Below are 22,150 nucleotides of genomic sequence, written 5' to 3'. Positions count from 1 at the left end.
TCCCAGTGCTGTGACCCTGTAATACAGTTCCTCGTGCTCTGCCGACCCCAACCATAAAATAATTTTCATCGCTTCTTTATAACTGTAATTTGCTACTGTTAGGAGTTATAATGTAAATATCGGATAGGCAGGATATCTGATATGCCACCCCCCAAAGGGGTTACCACCCACATGGTGAGAACCACTGGTCTAGGATCTCTTGTCTAATTTCTAGAGGCCACTGGATTCCTTGTTGCTGATTCCTTCCTCTCAACGTTAGCCGTGCAGCTCGAGGCTTCGTGACACACTGACCTCTTCTCCATCTTGGTTTTCCACTTGGAGGTTTCTGGCAGCACCGGCCCCACCTAGAGAAGCTAGGTTGATAAATCAGATCCCCAAAGTCCACGTCAGTGCCATGGGGACATGGCGGCTTGCTTGTAGGTGGAGACAGATGGAGTAGTCTAGCTGTCTAGACTGTTGAATTGGTGACCTGAGTTCAAGTGAGAGACCCAGCTTCTACATGACTGATAGTGATCAGGGAAGACACCCAGTGTCTCACACCCACATACACAACACACAGACACACACACACACACACACACACACACACACACACACACACACACACCCCCAATATGTCTAAATGTGCTTGGCTGGGTTGAAGAGCAAGAGGTAAGCTGACCGTCATCGGACTCTAACATGCCCCTTAGTCACCTTCCTAGTAAGAGGATAAAGTCCTGCCTCTTCCTGTCCCCTTACAGTGTGACCGTGCTCGTGGCGTAGTTAACTGGCTGGCTGTATTTGCCTGGTAAATGTGTAAGGAAACGATGTCTACACATACGTGCCTTGCCAGCAGCTGCCGCCTTGTTTATTTCCTTCTGGTGTGCAAACCGGGAGCTGCTTTGTGTTGGCCACAGGCTGCGTCCCAGTGACCTGGGGAACATTTGTTCTTCATGAAGAACCACTTAGACGGTTGTGACTGTCCTTACTCGTTTCGAAGGCTAGAGTGAGCTTCCCCAGTTTATTACAGAACCTCCACAGAATTACAGTAAATGTTTTTAAGACCTGGAGCCTGGGGGTCCCTTTGGAATATTAAGGATAAGGGATGTTGGACTGTGTTCTCATAGCTCCTGACATGTGAGTGGCTTTAGAGGATTTTTACGAGAGCGTGCGTGTGTGCGTGCATGCGTGCGTGCATGTGTGTTTGTATACGCCTGTTGTTTGGGGAGTAATCTACTTGCCCAAGGAGTGTTGGGCGGCATCCCCCAGTCTTGGCGTTTACAACAGATATGACCATCCCATGGCCAGATACTGGCCAGGGCCGTTTCTTAGCCTTCAGGGAATCCTTGCTCGTTTCTTCCAGTTAATCCCAGCCAGAAGTTTTCCTGGCCTGGGGCACTTCAGTTCCTGTCTCTGGCTGCAGTGCTGCTGCTGCCCTCCACCCCCACCCCTCCCTGTGTTTCTGGTTTCTCTTGTTAAGGCCATCAGGAGTTATATAGTAGGAGCCACCCTCATGACCTCATCTTCGCATTATCTGCAAGAGACTTTTTTTTCCCAAATAAGGTCAACCTCCCTGCTCACTGGTCCTTGGGAATTAGGACTTTGTCCTGTGTATCTGGAGGGACCCACTTCATCCCATAACTGGTGCGGAGTCTGGAAAGTGATTCCGAGCAAGCAGGATGGGTAATGTGGCCCTGCCGGCGGGTTGGCCCGGCAGACACAGCCGTGAACGGTCTCAGGAAGCGTGATAAAGCCAAGAGCCCGGCTAGAGTGCCCGGCGTCTTAACTGGGTTCTTGGCCAAGTGGCTGTAGTTCTTGGTTTTCAGTCTTTGGGGGAATTGTATTTACAGGATTCAAGCCCACCGTAATCTATTGCACTGGAGAGCATGCTTTCTAGGAAGCTCCTTCAACTTAGGGTCACAAGGAGGTAACACAGTCTTGCCCCTGTGCCCTGGTCTGCAAGCAGAAGGAAGCTTCACACTGGAACTTAGTCCTTGTAAGCATGGTTTTTAGTTTTCCTTCCTGTCCGTTAGGAAGACTCAAAAGAACATCACAGCAGCCACAGAACTCCAGCCAGCCATCTCTCAAGCCGAAGTCAGAGGGGTTACTGCCCATCGGAAGTCAGTTCTCTTAAACTATTAGGCTCCTAGCCACTTAGAGAGAGCCCAGGGTGCAGCTGAAACGAATAACCAGGATCAGCGGGGACAGTTTAGGACACAGTTTTCAGCATGGTCTTTGTGACGACACGGCAGAGGGTTCAGAAATGGCCCCAGTGTCCAGCAGCAGGGAGATAAATACCACCTCCCATCGCTGTCCGTTGCTCGCCCATCTGCGCCGATGCGGCTCCTTCTCGAGAAGTTGATGTTTCCTGCACTTTGATAATTGCCTTGGCCCGTGGTCACCAGTTCCTGAAGCTGCCACCCGATGCAGATCCAGTGCTATCAGCGAAGGGAGCAGGGGCCAGCCTTGCCTAGCTGCCGCTCAGATCTTGGGTGTGGTTAGGAAGCGAGATGTTAGTTAGCTAGAGTGGTCCTGGGGGAACCCTCAGGTGGGGATCTTGTGACGCCTTCTTATCTGTTCACGCCTCAGACGTAATCAGGGTTGGGCATCTTTTCACGTCGTAGCATAATTTGGGTCGGCTTGATTAGCCGGCATTTGCTGGATGAAGGAAGCAGTTTGACTGGGTGGTGGCGGTGGTGGCAATGGTGGTGGTGGTGATCTTCTGTTCACGACTACTCCTATCTGACAGGTAAACATAGCAGTAGGTGGGTGTGTATTTAAAGAGGAAGAAAACATCCCTTTCTCCAACATACACAGAACCCCGCTGTCCAAACCGAGACCCAGGCCGCTCTGTCTGTGTACCTTCATCCTTCAGTCACACTGTGGCCTTGGTGAGCTTTTGAACGCTGGCCTAGGGAATCGAACCGCAATCGGACGGCAGTAGGAAATGTTATCCTAACCGACGTGTGAGCTAGGATGGTTTTAACTTGTCAAGCATTCATAAGATGGGGTTGGCCTTAAACCACAGAAGAGATGGTAACTTGGAGCTAGCCGTTCGTCAGAGTGTGTCAGGATGAGAACTATCAGGCGAGTCTGATAATGATGTCAGTTCATGCGTTGTCATGACGATAGGCAGTTAGAGCCTTTGATGTTTTATTATGCCGTGAAATACACGTCTCTTTTCTCTCCGTCTGAGGTGGCGTAACATGTTCACTTCTGGTGTAAACAAAAAGCACAGGTCGACCGTGTGGTGCGGTCCTGTAATCCCAGCGCCGCGAGGCAGTGGAGGATCAGGGTTTCAGGTCTAGCCCAGAGCCACAGAGTAGACCAGACAAAGAGACCACTTGCTTCTTAGGGACAGTTCTGGTTTTAGGAGTCTAGCAGTGGCACACTTTAGAGCTGTGCGTGCTACGTTAGCGCTCTACTCTTTCTGTTTGAATAAAATGAAGTCTGTGTATTAAATGTGTAAGGTTCAGGATTTTTTAGTATTGTCTTAGCTGGCGTGTGTGAGAAGGGAGTCTTGGATAAGGGAATGCCCAGATCAGAGTAGCCTGCCCGATTGTTTACATGGGATTGCCCAGCCCCTTGAAGGCAGCGTCATTCCCTAGGCCAGTGGTCCTGGGCTATGCAAGGAGCCATTGAGCAGCACTTCCCCGTAGTCTCCTCTTCAGTTCCTGCTTGAGCTCCTGTCCTGACTTCCCTCGGTGTTAGAACATGACCTTTCCTCCCCTAAGCTGCTTTTGATTCAGGGTGTTTTATCATGGCAACAGAGGGAATTAGAACAAATATACTGACAGGTTCTTGTTTTTGTTTTTTTAGTTTTTTATTAGCATACACGCTGGCCAGTTTTATGTCATCTTGACACAAGCTAAAGTCATCCAGGGGAGGGAACCTCAATTAAGGAAATGGCCTCCATAAGATCGGGTTGTAGGCAGGCCTGCAGGGCATTTTCTTAATTATTGATTTGGGTAGCCCATGGTGGGTGACGCCATCCCTGGGCTGGTGGGCCTGGGTTCTATAAGAAAGCAGACTGAGCAAGCCACAGGGAGTAAGCCAGCAAGCAGCACCCCTCCATGGCCCCTGCATCAGCTCCTGCCTCCAGGTTCCTGTCCTGTTTGAGTTCCTATCCTGACTACCTATGTTGATGAACGTACCTATGTTATGATGGTGCAGTGATGTAGAAGTGTAAGCCAAATGCTCCCTCTCCTCCCCAGGTAGTTTTTAGGGCATGGTCTTTTCATCACAGCAATAGAAACCCCGAGTAAGACTGTACATGTTACTTCTGTCATTCCCACATGCCTGTCTGAAATGCATTTAGGCAATAATACCCTTTATTTTCTTCTGTCACTTTCTGCTCAGCTGATGCCTTTATTCCTACCAAGTCCTCTATTTCCAGGTCTTCTGTTTCCGGTACGTTTCTAGAACTTTCCGTTAGTTTAAGCCAGCTTTTCTGGGTCTCTGTAATGTGTGGTCTATCCTTTTAGGCTTCTATTACGTACTTTACTGTTTTGGATTTATTCATATTATACTGTCTCAATTCCCAGGGGAGACATTTCTCACCATGGCTATATAACTTCTGGCTAACGTTTTTATTATATAGTATTTTATTCAGACAGAATAAATGGACAGTAAGACTTGTGCAAGTTTCAAAGCACAGGAAGAATGGCTCTCCCTGGTCTGCGAGCCACGATGGTTCCCACAGATATGAATGCCCCCTCCCCTGTGAAATAACCCATGTTACCCCTCACCCCTTATTCCACATGAATATACCTAAATCAGTCATTTTCCAAAGTCTGCTTTTATTTTTTTTTAAGTGCCTTGAGTGATCACATGGTTGCAGTACCTGGAGAGGACAGAAGAGGGCGCCAGATTCCCCTCTGGAGCCACAGGCAGTTGTGAACCACCAGACTTGGCTGCTAGGAACCAACTTTAGGGGTGGGTGGGGGCTCTGCAGGAACCAAGTACTCCTAACTGCCGAGCTGTCTCTAGCCCCTCACTAGATCAGTTCACCCCCAAGCCTGCTGTTTAATCTCCTGTAGCTTTTTGGGGGGGGTGGAGTTCAGCACTATTTCTTAGGTTGGTTCCTTCATTTGGTTCATTTAGCTGTTTCTATGGACTTTATTGCCTTTTGTTTCCTTTGACTCTGCCGTTTCCTGTCTGACTAGGTACTTGAGGGGTTCATTGTATGTTATGTGCACAAAGAAGCTATTTCTTGACGCACAGGGCAAGATTTTTCGGGGCAGCTATGCAGAGTGGGCTTGGTGCCCCAGAGAGAATAACACTATTTAGCCGTTCAGAGCACCTGGCCCGTTTCACACCCACATCCGTGTTAAGTGAATTCCCACCGATCTTTGTTCTTGTCAAAGCTTGGTGCTTTTATCTAACATCTTAATTCTCACCAATCCGGAGTGTGCAGGTGGTGGTCCTGATTTGTACTTCGTTAGTTGCTTTTGAGGATGGTAGTGAGCGTTTGAAAGTGTGGTCCTTCCGGTAGTTGGCAACACAGTCTATTTGATCATTTTCCTGTTGAAGTTGCTTTTAGCAGTAATAAAGTCTTCCTTGCCCTGGGAAGGTGGATGGGGGCCCCAGGTGGATGACCTCGATGGAGAAGCCCTTGATTCTGATTCTGGGGAACTGTCTAGTCTTACTTGGAATTTCAGTTTCCTTCAGTCACGTGAGGTCCGCCTGCTTTCAGCTTGCAGTGTTCTCTTCTGCTCCGCCCTTTAGTGACCCCGCCCCGTTAGCACCCCGCTCTTTAGTTGGCTGGCCCCGCCCTTTAGTTGGCTGGCCCCGCCCTTTTGCATTCTCTCCTTGCTGCCATATAAACACCGCAATTCTTAAATCTGGAAGATCTCAGCCAAATCTTTTTCTCTTCACGGTTTTACCACTTGGTTTTTGTGCTTGGAGTTTCCTGATTTTTGTCATTCCCCAGTGAACGGTAAACATTGCGCATAGATACCGGAGAGCCGGCATCGTTCACGCCGCACCGCCTCCTCTCTCTGGGCATCCAGCTAAGGCGGAATCGGTGTAATAGGCAGCTGGGCCGCTGGGCCGGCTGCTGCAGTTGTGGGGGATTATGTCTTCCTTGCCCTGTAGGCTGTAGGTTCTTTTAGCCGAGGGCTTCTCTCACTCTGTCCAGGGCCTGTGTCCCAGGCCTCAGGTTCCATCTGTAAACTTTGGGGAGTCTTTGTGGACCCGGCCTGCAGTGTCTGGGGAGAGCTGTGGGGCCTCGTTGTGGGTTGCTTCTCTGACTGGCCACACTGTGACGGCTGAGTCTGGCTCTTGGTTTCCCAGGGAGTGCAGGGGAGGTGTAGCCCTGGAGAACAGGGCCCTTTCCATGTGTCTGCCACTCTCCTCCTTTGCTCCCCAAACTGCCTCAAGACTCTCTTGGGCAGCAGAGAGCTCCCTGCCCGTCCCGTTGCCCTCCTGTGGTTTATTGCCTAGGTCATGGGGTAGTCTAGGTCAGCCTCAAGCATTTGGCCTTTAATACGCTGCTGGGGTCAACTCTTCTGTCTGCGTAGCTTGCTTGGTTTTGGTGTGGAATCCGACAGAGTTGGCCTGTTAGGACTGACGTCTGTCTTTGATGAATCATTTTCAAGGGTAACCCACTGTAGCATGGGTCATGACCTCATTCTTGGTGTTGGGACGACATTCTGTAGATGGGCATTTAGGTAGTCTCTACTTCTTGGCCTTCCTGAGTGCTGCTTCTGAATGGTTCTTCCGTAAATACTTTGGATATGAGTTTTGTGGGGAAAACATGTTTTTGTTTTCTTAAGGAAACTGAGGTACTATGACGGGCTGTTTACTTGAAATGTGCATATATAATTGTGTGTGTGTGTGTGAGAGAGAGAGAGAGAGAGAGAGAGAGAGAGAGAGAGAGAGAAGGAGAGAAGGAGAGTGTGTGTGTGTGTGTGTGTTACTTTACTTACTTATTTACCTAGTAAGATAGGGTCTCACTGTATGACTGGCTGCCCCAGGACTGGCATTGTAGACCTGGGCTGCCCTCTTAACTCACAGATCCACCTGCCTCTTCCTTGTGAGGGCTGGGTTAAGAGGCGTGTGCCACCAGGCCCAGATCCACCTTACCTTTTGAGACAGATTCTCTCCCCGAACACACATCTTACCAATTAATGACACTGTCTGGCAGCCAAGCCCCAGGGATCCTCTCGTCTCAGACTCTGAAAGATGTCATTGTGGTTAGCTTTTTATGTGGGTGCCTGGCTTTCCGAGCCCAGTCCTCGTGTTTGTATGGTAAGTGTTTAACCAGCTGAGCCATCTTCCAGCCCAACCAAATCATCTCCGCGTGTCTTCCCACTGCCTCAGAGGGAGGTGACATTTGCATTTAGTAAAGGAGAAAGCAGTGCCTTGAAGGAGTCCTGACCCCACTGGGGTCACACAGTTAGAAGAGGCCACACCTACCTGGAGAAGCAGGTAGACTGACTAGGGTCTCACACTGAATAGGAACCTCCCAGAAAGCGCGGTCTGTTTGTCACCGATGTGTTGGACCAGTCCACTTCGTAGGCTTGTGATGTGCCCAGGTTCTCATTTGAGTCACATGTAGATTTGGCGGTATTGAATTCATACGGTCAGGAGAGTAGCCTTTCTCTGTAGCATATTTGACAGGCACCCATGGGCTGATAAAACTTGCAAACTGTTAGGTTTCTTTTAAGTCTCTAGATCTTAAGCGTTCTTGCTATCTGGAAAGCAAACATGGACATTGTCTGTCCTCCTGTCCTACAGTCCTCGGTCATGGTTTGAGGTAAGGGTCTGAACATAGTAGCTGCTTGTCTGTCTTTCTTTCTCTGTCTTTGCCTCTGTTTCTCTCTGTGTCTGTCTCTCTGTGTGCGTGTGTCCTGGGATAGAATTAATAAGTGCTTTAATTCTTCAATTGCTTTTGCCTTAGAGCAGTGGGTAAGATAGGGAGGGAGCATCCATTAGCCGCTACGGACAGGCGAGGAATCGTAATTTGAGTGTGGATGGGGAATCCTCTCTTTGAGCACTGCGTTAGAATGGCGGTACGTCTGGCTTGTGTCTGGTGTCACTGATACACTCAAACAGATTTTCTGCAGAAAAGTGGCTTGTGATGATAAACCTCTTGGTATAACCAGTTTGTAAGCTAATCCCATAAGACCCGCCAGCTGTCAGTCGCAAGGGATCCGGTTAAATTCCAAGCATCTGCCGGAGCAGTCGATAAACACACAATGCACCTCAGAAAGAATGGGGTTTTACCCCGTTGCCTGGCAGCGTGTGTCGGTGGTTCTTGAAGATCTAATAGTGTGCTATCAGGTGCTATGTCGAATTAAGGGTTTTTTTTTTTTTTTTTTTTTTTTGGGCAAGGTCAGAACTCTGTAGCCCAGGATAGCCTGGAACTCATCTCACTATGTAGCCCAGGATAGCCGCAAACTCAGTACACTTCTTTAGTTCCCCACCTGCTGAACAAGTGCCTCAAACAAACAAACAAACAAACAAACAAACAAACAGAAACCCCAGGCGGTTAAATTTAGATCATTAGCGACTGGACAACAGGATAGCGGTTTACAGTTTTATTACTGTATCTGGGTGCCTGTGTGTCTGTGTAGCAGTTGTACTCCTGATGCCAGCAGGAGGCCCTGGACGCCCTGGAGCTAGAGTTACAGATGGAATTGAGAGTCAATGTGTAGATTCTCGGAGCCCAACACAGGTCCTCTGAAAGAGCACCCAGCGCTCTTAACCACTGAGCCATCTCTCCAGCCCCAGAGTAATACTTCTGAGTATATTAACGTCATATATTCGACTGTCAGGGTTCTCACACACCGACAGCTCGTGATTCTCCATTGCCGAGGCCAATCCGTAGCCAGTGTTCGGATGAACTCAGTGCTCTGAGTTCTGTTAACTGTCTGTTGAACTTTGCCTTGACGCACCCGAGGCTGTGGTCAAGAACATGTTTTCCTGTACTTTCACATTTTGGGGGACCGGTCCACCTTTAATTGTGTTCAGCAGATGTTCTGTCAACCTGCATGGTTCTGGTTCACTCGGGCTCTTGGGTTTCCTCTTCAGCAGTGAATGCTGTAGTAGATAGTTCTCGGTTCTCCAGAATGCTGTTGGTAACAGGCCGATAGGATACCTGCCACTATGGTTGACAGCACTGTCAAATCTCCGCCCCAGTGGTGCTAACTTGAGAAGATCCCATCTGAGAGTCGCTCCAGGCTCGCTTTCCCCACGGAGTCGATACATCGCTCCCTTTCTTTTGTATCCACCTTCTGTTATATTGGAGTTATTTTGGATAGGGGAGGAAAACATGACAGAAAGAGATTGTGTGGTCTGTTTTTAACGTTTAGACACTGAGCGGTCACCGGTGGGAGAGGCCATGATGTTCACAGACACAGCCCCATGGCTGTATAACTCATTTCTAAGCAGCTAAGTTCCTACTGGATATGGAAGCAGCATAGTGCACTTCTCAGTTAGGGGAAGGACTGAAGGAGCTGAAGGAGTTTGCAACCCCATAGGAAGAACAACAATATCAACCAACCAGATCCCCCAGAGCTCCCAGGGACTAAACCACCAACCAAAGAGTACACATGGAGGGACCCATGGCTCCAACCACATGTGTAGGAGAGGGTGGCCTTATCTAGCATCAGTGGGAGGGGAGGTGCTTGGTCCTGAGGAGGCTTCTTCCCCCAGCGAAGGGGGATGCTAGGGAGGTGAGGTGGGGGTAGGTGGGTGGGGGAGCACCCTCATAGAGGCACAGGGGAAGGGGGATGGGATGGGGGTGTTGTGGAGGAGAGACAGGGAAGGGGGACAACATTTGAAATGTAAATAAATAAAATAACAACAAAAAAGCCTACAAACGCACAAAACAATATTCTTGATATGCTTGTTCACATTTTGATTTGAGATTCACAGAGTGAGAGAAGAACCTCCATCTGTCTGTCTTTGAGACACGGGTTCCCTTCCCCACCCCCACAGGTTCCCTTTTGAACTGAGACACCCTTAGGTCTCTATGATTCTCAAGCCTTTCAGATAACGTGGGGGTAGGGTGGGGGAGGAGAGAGATAGCTGATGTAATCGAAGGATGCATTTCACCAGGAGCCTGATTTATCACCCTCCGTCTTCCCGCCCGTGTCTCGGGACGAATGTCCCAGCCTGCTCTTAGTTCTTGGGCTGCTTTCTGTCTGCCTCCTCCCTGACCTCTTTCTTGTAGGAATGCATTGCAGAGATGACTGTACGTTCAGATTAAACACCAGGGCCTGTTTCAAGATTGGGGTGTAAAGAACAAAGGGAAGCCCAAAGTTGAGATGATGCCATACTCTTGGTGAAAAACCCAATGGAGTTTTGGGTGGACGTGTGCTTTCTGTGGTGTGTGGCTTCCATTCTGACCTGGTTTACCTATACATGTGTGCAAACATACTCACATCCATACATGCATACACACGCACACACACATACATGCATGCACGCACTCACAGACGCATGCATACACACATGATACCGTCAGGATGCTGGATGTCACCTCAGACATTGTTCTCAGAGGCAGTGTTGGGTACATCTTACGTACTATACGTCATCTTCAGTTATGAACTCGTGCCTAACCAGTGCCAGGCAGATGAGCCCAACTAGAACTTTGAACTGCCAGGAGACCTTCGCCGAGGGGCTCTCCATAAGCTCTGGAAGACCCAGCAGGCTTTTGAGACAAGGTCTTGCTGTGTATCTCAGGATGTCTTTGAACTCATTATAATCCTGCTCCAGCCTGCGGAATGCTGGGATTTCTCGGACCACCGGCTTCAGGTAGTCTTCAGTGGGATAATCCTTCGTTTTTAAGCAGGGTTTCAGAGTAGCAGTTTCTTTTCTTTTCTTTTAAGTATGGAGTAGAGTTTATTCAGGGCATGGAAGGGGAGTTGAGGGTAGGAGAGATAGAGGAGTAGAGGCCATGAGCACGTGGAGAAGGGAATGGGGGGGGGAGGGGGAGTAGGAGGATGGGACTGAGGGAGAGAGCAAGAGTAGCATTTTCTACTGATGAGCTTTGTCAAGGAAAAAGCTGACTGCTCTCAAATAGCGAATAATTTTATTTGCCCCAGACCCAGTTTCTGACTCCCCTCTCTCTGCTTATGTCTTAAAAACTTGCTTCCTGGCTGGGGATTTAGCTCAGCGGTAGGGCGCTTACCTAGGAAGCGCAAGGCCCTGGGTTCGGTCCCCAGCTCCGAAAAAAAGAACAAAAAAAAAAAAAAAAAAAAAACTTGCTTCCTTGTCTGGGGAGAACTGTGTAGAAAACCTCGTAAAACATACTCTGTTAATTGTCCCAGGCTTCGTTTGTTAAAGGAGAGTCCTTTTTTAATTCAAAGGACTTTTAGACTTAATTCAAAGGACCTCACCCTCTTAGAAGGTGGGTTTCTGTGGCTAGTATGTTCAGAAGAACTGTTGGTGTCGTCCAGTTGGAAATGTCCCGCTCAGCTCTGCAAGCCATCGGGGTGCAGCCGTGGCCTTCCTCACTCTCTGGCAGCCTCCAGGCCCTTGTCTGTCTTCAGAGTTCTCCTTGCATTCTGCCATTCCTTTAACTTGATATGAAATGAAGAGACAGAGGAGAGGACCCACGTAGAAGAAGGTTGAAGGTGTCAGAAGTGTTGGCTATCAGCTGCTGGCCACACGCAAAGAGGAGCTGGTCAGCCCGGCCTGGTTGGAGCCTCCTTCACTGCTTGTGGTGAAACCCCCAGGCTTTTAAGATAACGTGCGATCCTGCGTGAGATGGTGGAGGTGGGCTTGGTGCTGATGCTGGCTTGTGGCGGTGCCCTTGTGAAATCTCAGCCCAGCATCAGCCCGGCCAGCTGGGCAGAGTCCCTCTGCCTTTCTCCTCCTCAGAACCCCGAGAGTGGGTCAGAACCAGAAGAACCAGTAGAGCTGTAGATGGTGGGCGCAGATATCTAGAATCAGTCTGCAAATACTTTGGATTCTTGCCTATCACGTGAGCAGCAGATCTCGACGCTTCTGGAAGAAGAGTGGTGGCTGTTGAGTTAAAAGATCAAAGTTGCGTCCTCTGCTGTTTTTCTTCTCTGTTGCAGGGAGGGAGAGAGATTGCCTAAAGCTAGTGTAGTTAGAAGCAGCCCCCAGAGGTCTCAGGGCCTGCTTCTGGTGTCCTTGGCTGGTCATGAACTTTTTATAGCTGGTTGAGCCTATCCCTAATGGCTTTCCCAGGAACTTGCAGGCTGACCGGTGTCCGAGTGCCCAGATCCTGTGTGGTTCTGGATTTCAGCCTTGAGTATTACAATGTATTTGGCAGAACTTTTCTGGGGTCATTGGGAGATTGGCGAGCAGAGCCACAGATGCGCTGCCGTTGAAACCATGACGTATGTGTTGGGGAAGCTGGTATCTAGGTGGTGGCGGGCGTGGAGTGTGGTGGCTGTGGGCCCTTTCAGGGTAAAGGCAGTGGCTGCCTAGCGTCAGACTCTTTTCCTGTCCTATTGGCCGTCTGGTGTCAGCAGAGGTGTGGAATTTATTCAGATCTCTCTCCCTGGGCTGGGCTGTGTGCTTTTCTGCTGTAAACGCCAACAGTAGAATTAAAATAATCTCTTTAAAGTAGGAAGGGGCGGGAGAGATGGCCCAGCAGTTACAGAGCACCGGCAGCTCCTTCCCTGGGATCTTGGTTTGATTCCCAGCACCCACCCACACAGTAGCTTACAGTAGTCTATAGAACTCTAGTCCCAGGGGATCCGACACTGGCTTCCACAGGCACTGCACACACACACACACACACACACACACACACACACACACACACACACACACACACACATCCACGCAGGAGAACACACATACACATAAAACAAAAACCAACAAAAAAACTACCAAATCAACTACAGGGGGGATGTACGTGGAGTAAATATCTTGAAATGTTGGTGTCCTTTCCTTTGTGCTTACTTCTTTCTGAAAGGGGTTTTCTTGGAATGATAATGTCCTGTTTGTTAATTAAGCTTTTGGGGTGGCACACTCGTTGTTATCACCCAGTACATCATGCCTGGCCCTTTTTGGTGGAGTATCTCCAGTGCGTTTTCAATTCAGTAACGCCTGCTTTGGCAAGGACCCTGCCTTCCAACCCTCGAGTTCCTGGTAGGGCAAATAAAATGTGAACGTTCTCTCTGGTCTTCCCGTTGGCCTCGGCCCAGCCCCATAGGAGTTAGCACCTTAGGACAAGCACTCTTCAGGACTTGGTGCCTCTCCTCCGTAGCAGTTTGATGGACATTCAGATGTGCTGAGGTTCATTCAAGGCAGTGTCATTCAGGAGGGGGGTGTTCACTAGTCGGGAACACAGCACAGGCTGGGCCCTGTCTGCCAGGAGGGACTTGGGTGTTCGTGTTTTGATCTCGGGACGCTTCGTGAGATCCGGTCTTTGTTAATTTGGCCTGCCACTTTGAAGAAGGATCGTGCGTAGTCCCCGGAGGCCCCTGGGCTCCTAGTGAAATTGTTCCTGGTGCCTCTGCCGAAATCCTCTGCTTCGTATGTAGGGAGGGTTATAGTGGTTCATGGTTAAAAACAGAGCTCTCGTTAAAATCGGCACCTCTAGAAATAAGAGCCGTGCTCCATTCGGGAAAGTTCTCACCATGTTTTTGTTTTGTTCTTCTAATTTTTCTAAACAGCAAGCCAGGGCTGAGCAGGAAGAAGAATTCATCAGTAACACCTTATTCAAGAAGATCCAGGCCTTGCAGAAGGAGAAAGAAACCCTCGCGGTGAACTATGAGAAGGAGGAGGAGTTTCTCACCAACGAGCTCTCCCGGAAACTGATGCAGGTAAACGGTCTCGTAGATCTTCTCCGCCCCACACATACGCTTGCCTTCCTCTCCTCTCCTCACAGAGCGTTTCCGTTTACGTGTGCTGACGCAGTCGTCGCCTGGGTTTTGGGGGGTTTCAAAACACGGGGTGCGGATCCTTCAGACAGTGGCTCTGGAGCGCACCTGCTCAGGAAGGGTGGGGTGGGTTATGAGCTTCACACGCTCGTGTGCACCAGCTAAGCACAGGTGAGGCCGAGCGCAGGTAGCATCGTGGGAAGGCGGAGCTCGGCGTCAACGGAAAGATGCCTCTCTGCTTTGCTGTAGAGTCTACAGTTGAGTCACAGACATCTCCCCAGCCGTAGTTCTTCTCCGTGAACTGAGGGCATGTTCTAATTGGCAAGCGATGGGGGTTACCAACCCGGCCATGCTGCTGCTGTTAGGTGTAGAGTGAAGCCACGCACAAAACACACAGGAGGGTTTGGGTCTGCCTTAGGGACTCATCCCTGCTTGCTTGTATCACAAAAGTTACCAAAATATAACCAACACTCTCTATGGCACTTATCCCACTATGGTTCCCGACCTGTGGGTGGAGATCCCTTTGGGGCTGAAGGAGCCTCTCACAGAGGTCACCTGAGACCACCAGAAATGCCAGGCATTTTACATTACTGTTCATAACAGTAGCGAAACGGCAGTTAATGAAGTATCAGCGGAGTAGGTTTATGGTTCGGGGGTGGAGGGGGTGTCGGTCACCACAACATGAGGAACTGTATCAAAGCATCACACACAGCATCAGGAAGGTTTCTTTAGAGACCGTGTGTATGTTAATTCCTGTTAATTTAAGAATAAATAAGATATAAGATACCGAGATACAGTGAGTAGAAGATGTTTGTGTCTTCCATTCACCAGCGTGACAGGCAGGTTGCATTCATTACAACAGAGAGCGTGCTTCAGTGAGGTCCTCCCTGAGAAGATTCTGGTGGCTTGTCCTTGTCACTCGGCTAGGTTCTTGCCTCCTCACAGAGGCTCCTCCCGGAAGCTTTGGTGTGCAGAAGCTTCAGCATTAAGATGCGTCCAGGAAATCCCTTTCCTGCTTTTTCTTTCCTAGTCAGAAATTAAAGATAACACTCCAGTTTTATCCCAGTAGAGGCTGTAGACTGGGTCTGACCCAGGCTCCCCGGGAGCAGTCGTTAGCAGGTGCTTATAGCAGGACGTGTTCTGCACGGTTCTTCTTAAGTTATTATTTGCGTTGTGATTTAGAGAAGAGAGGGGAGTTAATCTGACTTTGCGTGGCCCACGTCGTCAGTAGTAGACGGCTCATTCTCCATGCCGTTTCTAGACGTGCAGGGACACGGTTACAGCTTGTTTCTCCTGTGTTCCGCTGTGTCCGTCAGCTGTCCCCATTTTTAACAACACAAGAAACCGGCTCTCTTATTGAACGAACTGTTGTTAGTATTTGGCCGAATCGTGAGAACCCAGCAAGTGAGCTTTGTCCTCTCTAAGAACATTCACCTCTGTGTTTGTAGTTGGCCTCCCATTCACCCTTCGCAGCCCACTGTAAGAGGCGTTAGGAAGCGGCCAGGGTGGTACACCAGGCACAAGATGGCTTGGACCTCGGATGTGACCTCCCAGAGTTTTACGAATTCAGCTCTACCCTAGAGAACTGTGGCGACTGTCTCCACACTCCTTCAGTCTAAATACGCATGTATTACAAACCTAAATCCACCCCTCCCCCCAGCTTTTCTTTCTAAAGAGAATAGACAGCATCTGAACCGTATAACCCAGTAAACCGATTCTGCTTGCCCCGAAACGTGGCGTGTGGTCTGAGACTTCATGTGGCAGTGTCTGGTGTCCGTTACAGCAGAGTGTGGTCAGCAGGTTTATCTCCGACCACATTGCCAAACTCTAGCCGTTGGACGTAGGGATGCTCGGCATGGTCCCAGACAGTTTCTCAGGAGTGGTGGTCGGTTGTTCACGTGCCTATATGTTGTGAACAGCATGTTGTGGATGTACACACGTTAGCATCCGAGGACGCCATCACCGTCCTCCACCTCCAGAATGTTTTCAAACTGAGACTCCTAACCCATGAACCAGCCACACTGCCTCAACCTCTTCCGGGTCTTGGTAACGTGTTGCTTGAAGGTGGGCGTCTCTGGGAGTCTCTGGGGCATCTCCAAATGGGGTTCGTTTTATGGTTTTATAAACCTGTCCTATTAGACATCACCCATGATGGTTGGTCTTGATGGGATTTAGAATGAGCATAGGGAAGACCTCCCCTGATTGGGTGGTGCCGTCCCCGTGGACTGGGGTCCTGAAGAAAGTGAGGTAAGTACCAGCATTCAATGTCTGTTTTCTACGTGAGGTAGGGTGGGCGCAGCCGCTCCACGCACCCACTGCCACGCCCTTCGGTATGATGGACGAGTCTCCTCAAACCGTGAGTCAGGCGTTTCATTATAGCAGGTAATCCGGTAGCCACGCAGATGCCCACAAACCTGCTCCGTGGTTGGCCACTTCGAGGATTCCTAGCTACAGCAGAGGACTGCCCAGGTTTGATCCTCACTCTCCAGGCTGTTGGCACACGTGGCCTTAATGGATTCAACCGGTCCTTTGTCGAATCCTCAAGACTCTGAAACCACCCAACGTGGAAATAACTTTTTCCATCTGGAAGATTTTTTGGTAATTGTTGCCCGTAGGCTTTTCCAACTGCGTAATTAGTTTAATGTGGCTTTCTAGGTGTTCACTTCTGTTTACGGTGCTTTGAAATAAAAAGTTTGCTAAGAGAAACAGTATTGGAGGCACCATTGACAGACACATGGCGGAATTGATTGGTCTCCAGGACAGTGCATGTCTCACCCGAAGGACCTATTTGTGTGGCTTCTCTGTGGTGATTGGACGTTTTAAAAAAATGTGTATTTCAGAGGGATTCCAGAGAACAAAAGGGACTTGGTTAGCTGAGGCCCAGCAGTGATCTGCCTGCCTCTGTCTCACTTCCAGGGGTTGGAGGGAGCACCTCCACTACCCCTGGTCCTGCGATGCTTTTAAAAACAAAATCCAGTTCCCGTAATTGTAGATGACAACCCTAGGGACTACCAACCTGAGACACAGGTAATGCTAAATCCCCAGTAAAGCGAGCTGCGTACAGCACACACAGCCACGCCTGCAGCACGTGACTCTTTTCTCTTGGGGAGGGGGCAGTGGGATGTGCCTTTTTTTTTTTTTTTTGAAGACAGAGGCCAGATCCCCTGTGACTATAATTAGAGAGGACCAAACCCGGGCTCTTTGTGAGAGCAACAAGTGTGTTTAACCACGGCCTGCCACGTGCTATCTTGTGAAAGCTGTATTCTGAGAAGCGTGCATCTTTCTGAGCCCAAAGTGTGGGACTGGTTTTTTGATCAGTAAAAGACTGACCTGAAAGGAAAGTAATTTGGGGGAAGATACAGAGCTGTGGCCCTCAGAAGGCGTGGTCACCATTTTCTTCACAATATCAGCAGTATGTCTGCTGGGTGATGAGCACACAGTCTTTTAATTAATTAATTTAATTAATTAATCAATTAATTGATTGATTTGTTACTCTCGAGGGGAGGGTCTTCTAGTACCCCAGTCCACGGTCCTCCTGCGTCCGCCTTTCAGGTGCTGAGACCCCAGGCATGCACCACCATATCCAGCTAGGTTACGGCCATCGCTTGTGTGTGCCTTTTCTTATCACTGTATACGAGTAACATTCATTTCTGTAGCCAGACACTTTGTAATGGGATTGAACAGTTCTGTTGGCTGCATGTCCTGGCCTTCTGAAAACTCCTTCTGCCCCCCGATTTCAGCCCTCAGAGCCCTGCTGTCGAGGTCAGGAGTTGCACTGGGCTCAGGCTTGCCCGTGGGCTGTAGAAGGTTCACACTTGCTCCCATCATTAAGAAGGGGTGTGTTCAAATGCCTGGTGGGGTTCAGTCTGTGCTGATCTCCTCTGTTGCTAAAACAAAATTCCAGGTTGCCGACTACGGTGCTAACTTGGCTTGGCTTTAGCAACTGGACATCTCCCACCTGATGTATGAGGTTCATTTCCTGTGTGCGTGTGTTCGTGCGTGTGTGCGTGCGGGTGGGTGCTTGTGTGTGTGTGTTAGTTGTCTGTGTCTGTCTGTCTGTCACCCTGTTTCTGATTGTTGCCTTCACTCCTTTCTGCAAATAGGATGCTATAAAAAGTCAAAGAGTTATTTTGGGTCCCCATAGTCTTTCACTATAGAGCAATTGAGGGTAATAAGGAATGCTACAAACTACCTATCCCTCAGTCTTTGAAAACCTGTTTCAATTTTCAAGCTGTACACCCTAAAACAACAAATAGGTTTATGGTCTTGGACCTTTGATCTGCCTTTGAAGCAGGATCCGGCCCAGTGCGGGCATTCTGGCTAGAATGGAAGTGACTATGTAGTCTTATGCTAGTGAGTTCGTTCTGTTTTCCAATCGTGTCTGTGTCTGTGTCTTCGGTGTGGGGGATTTGTGCATGTGAGTGCGGTGCCCGCAGAGGATCTGTGCCCTCATTGGATCCCCTTCAAGCTGGAGTGACAGGTGACCGTGAGCTGCCAACATGGGTGCTGGGAACTGCCCTCAGGTCCTCTGCACGAGCAGTGGCTAGCCCTTCACTGCTGAGCCATCATCTCTCCTGCCTCTGACGTGTCATTTCTGTTACTGACTTGGTCCCTGAGGTTAGAATGCCTTGGAGACTTAAAGTAGACAAAACATCGTCCTAGCATCTATAGAAACATGGAAGGAAGTTCCGTGCAGAACTGACGATGAAGACGCCAGGACCAGAGGTTGTCCCAGTGCTTAGGTGGGTGTGGCCACATTGCCGAAGATTGACAGCAGGTGCTTCAGACGGACGTCACCTGGAAGATGGTGGCAAGTGCTTCTTCGGCAGGGTTCCATGGAGAAGGTGCTTCAGACTGGTACCACGCAGCAGCCATAGCATCCTTCCATTGCTTTTACTAGGGAACAGAGATGGGGAGGAGACAGAAGTACCAGTTATCGCTCTCAGTCCTTGCTGTGGTGCTCGGTAGGAGAATGGCCGCCATAGGCTCATCTGTTTGAATACTTGATCCTCGGGATCCTCGGTTGCTGCCTGTTTGGGAAGCAAGGTAGTCTGATGGAGGAAGAATGTCCCTGGGGACAAGCTGCGAGGAGGGAGAAGGCCCCTGGGGACAAGCTGCGAGGAGGGAGAAGGCCTGTTGCTTTCCTGCCACTGAGACAAAGCACCTTGACCGCTGCATCTTATAGAAGGGAGCCTTAGGTCGGGCTCACCCCAGGCCTTCCTCTCCCTCACAGAGAGGTTGTGTCTCCTTCCAGTACCACCAGATGGATGTATTTTTTTTCTCAGAGCCCTTGAGCCTCTGAGTAGCCTGGTGTGTCCACAGCCACTGGACGTGAGCAGAGACTCTAGCCCGTCCCCTCCCAAGATGCACACTAGGATTTGAGGCCATTTCCTGCCAGCTCCACCGGGGTGGCCGTGCATTTCAGTGCGTTGGTGCAGACAGCTAAGTCACATGATGGGCTGACACCATAGGAAACCGTTCTGTTAATTTCGGGGTCACCGAGGTCAAGAATGCCTTGGCATCCGTTCAGATGACAACTCCGCCCCCCGCGGGGGAGGAGAGGAAACCTTGATGTATGTTTTTCATTAAGTCTGCTGGACCTGTGGTCCCTGTGCCCCGTGGTGCTCAGAGATGACACCGGCCAGGGGGAGATGGCGTTCACGTTATAGCTATCGAAACAGTTGGAAGATTTGTTTTTCTAGTTGCTTCTCATTCCCCGTTACCAGCTCTGTCTGGTTTTCATTTCCTTCCACGGAGAGAAGGCTTTTTTTTTTTCTTTTTTCTTTTGGTTTTTTGTTTTTGTTTTAATGTGTTCCATTCACAAAACATCTGCAAGGAGCTGCCAGGTTGTTTAAACTGCATTTGAAATGACACAGACCCACCAGCGGCCAAAGCATGAATCCTAATCCCCCTGTAAATAGCACGCCAGGCAGCTCTCCACGGAACGGGATCAGCGTCGGGACTAGAGAAAATGACGAAGCTCTTTAGTAATAAAGCATCTTGAGTGGCCGGAGAAGTGGCTCGTGGTGCACAGTGCCACCTGCGATTCCAGCGGACCCGGGTTCGATTCCCAGCACCCACATTGAGGCTTACAAGCACCTACAATTCCAGTTCTAGGGGATGTAACTCTCTCTGGCCTCTCTGGGCATCGAACACATGTGTTATGCATGCATACATACTCACGTGCTGGCAACACATAAAATAAATGGAAATCCCTACCTGGGCAGGTTTCTCCGAAAGTCTCTGCACATGCAGTGCGTCCCTGAGTGGGCCAGATGACTCTCCGTGCTGCTTTCTATATCAAATACAAGATAGAGTAGAACTGGGGGTTGGGGGACAGGGCAGCGGTAAAGGTTAAAGAAAACTAAAAATCGTTAGGTAAAGCCAGGGCAAGAGCTTGCTGGACTCGTGAGAGGGCGGGAAGCGTTACTATTTCTAGCTGGAATTGTACACTTGTGTCCTGACAGACCGTTGACCTGACCGTGGATGAGCTTCAGCCTGTCGGTAGGAACACCTTCCAGACAACCAGGAGACCCATAGGCGTGGCCTTGTGGCTGGAAAAGCAGTTGCCATCGTTGAGAGTGGGAAAGCAGCTGGCAGAGTAGGCTGGTGTAGGAAGCAAGGCAGAGATGTCTAGACCTTGGATGGGCAGAGCAGGGCTTTGGACAGACGGCCCTGCTCAATGGAGACATCTGGCCTAGAGACAGGAAGGAAGGGCAGGGGTGCTGTCATCAGGACTTACTAATCTATAGGAGCCACCACCATCACTAGGAGATGTGCCCGGAGAAGAGGGCTCAAGAGACAACCGCACAGTAGGACGAGGCGTCTGACACATGCAGCTGATTCGGAATTGCAGTACAGACAGACGGCTGGGAGGAGAACTGGCAAAGGATTGGACCACAGTGCTCTCGTTAGTAGACAGCTCAAATGGCCAGGGCACCAGTGAGAAAGAGCTGAGCCCATTAGTAATCAGGAAAGGCGCTGGCTACGTATTGCACTCTGCTCATCGAGGAGCGAACTTGTCATTGACTGCATTGGAAAAGATTTGCATTTTCTAAATAAGCCGGAAATCTCACTTCCCTTTGAAGGCAGTGGCTATATTCCTGCCCCCCCTTCTGTGTGTGTGTGTGTGTGTGTGTGTGTGTGTGTGTGTGTCTGTCTGTCTGTCCATCTGTCTGTCTGTCTGTCACACGTATCTGCACATTTACTCCTGCCCCGGAGAAGAGGTTCTGTTATCTGCCACTCCTAAGGACCACCAACCAGGAGGGACTCAGTGTCTTGGACCGGCCGAGGATGAAAGCTGCTTATGCAATGAGAATACACAAGCCATGGTCTAACCCATCACAAGTACATTCAGTAGAGGACGCTGGATAGAAAGAGCACAAAATCAGTCAAAGCTGGAATCTAAATACATACAGGCAGGAAAAAGGAAAAGGTAAATGGACGCGGGGAAGTGACTTCCAACCTCGACACCATCGCCGTCTTCTTCTTGGTATTGGTTTGGTGCCCTCATCATGGTGAGTTGTTTAACTCATCCTGAGGCCTTAGTCTAGGGCAGAGAGGCGCACAGAGTGCAGGGGCCATCATTTATACAGCCACTGTGTGAGCTTTCCAGGCGTTCTGGAGTCCTGGTCACTGTCCTTCCGCGGGTGTTCAGTCATAGAAGGCTGACAGTGCAGGCCACAGCTCATGTCAGTGGTCACCAGCCTGAGGGTCCTGACCCCTTTGAGGGTTGCACATCAGATATCCTGTATACCAGATAGAAATTACAGTTACAGAGGAGCAGTGGAAACAGTTTTATGGTTGAGGGTCACCACAGGTCACCACAGCGTGAGGAGCTGTATTAAAGGGTCGCAGTGTTGTGAAGGTTGAGAGCTTGGCTGGAACCCCCTTACCTGCAAGGCGTCTGTCTGTCTGTCCGCTAGCCAGTGAAGGCAAGTCGTGTGAGGAGGGTGCACGTTGTGCCGAGGGGCACGTGGGGGAGGCACCGTGGAAGTCTGCAGAGCCACCCCCCAGTGTTACTGATTTGAGATGGAGGAGTTAGGTTCTGCGGGCAAAGGCATCAGGTGGCAGGTACTGGGGTGAGAGTGGAGCCACTTTCCGGTAGGAGCAGGCCTGTGTGACTAGCAGCATTGCCACCTAGTGATCTGACTAGGCCTGAGCGATCTGGCTCCAGAAGTCGTTAACCAGACCAGTTTTATAATGTGGTCCGTAGGAAAAGACCAGGAGCCTTTGCCTCTGTGTGCGTGTAGTGTGTGTGTTTGGATGTGTGTCCATGCATATGTATGTGTGTATGTGTGTGTGTGTGTGTGTGTGTGTGTGTACAGGGTAGATGTCTATATTAGGTATCTGGTACTTCC

At 49.8% G+C, this 22,150-nt stretch overlaps 1 protein-coding gene across 1 annotated transcript in view; it reads left to right on the top strand.

Moving 5' to 3' along the window:
- The window catches only part of Ccdc6 (coiled-coil domain containing 6), a 93,689-nt gene that overhangs the window by 31,111 nt on the left and 40,428 nt on the right, over positions 1-22,150 (top strand). Inside the window, exon 2 of the mRNA XM_032888484.1 lies at positions 13,584-13,733. Within this exon, the coding sequence (XP_032744375.1) occupies positions 13,584-13,733 (150 nt within the window). The remainder of the gene's footprint in view (positions 1-13,583; positions 13,734-22,150) is intronic.

The sequence above is a fragment of the Rattus rattus genome, chromosome 18 (assembly GCF_011064425.1).
Source record: "Rattus rattus isolate New Zealand chromosome 18, Rrattus_CSIRO_v1, whole genome shotgun sequence".
NCBI classification, from domain to species: domain Eukaryota; kingdom Metazoa; phylum Chordata; class Mammalia; order Rodentia; family Muridae; genus Rattus; species Rattus rattus.
Note: the sequence above shows the minus strand (reverse complement) of the source record. Positions and strands in the feature narration are given on the sequence as shown.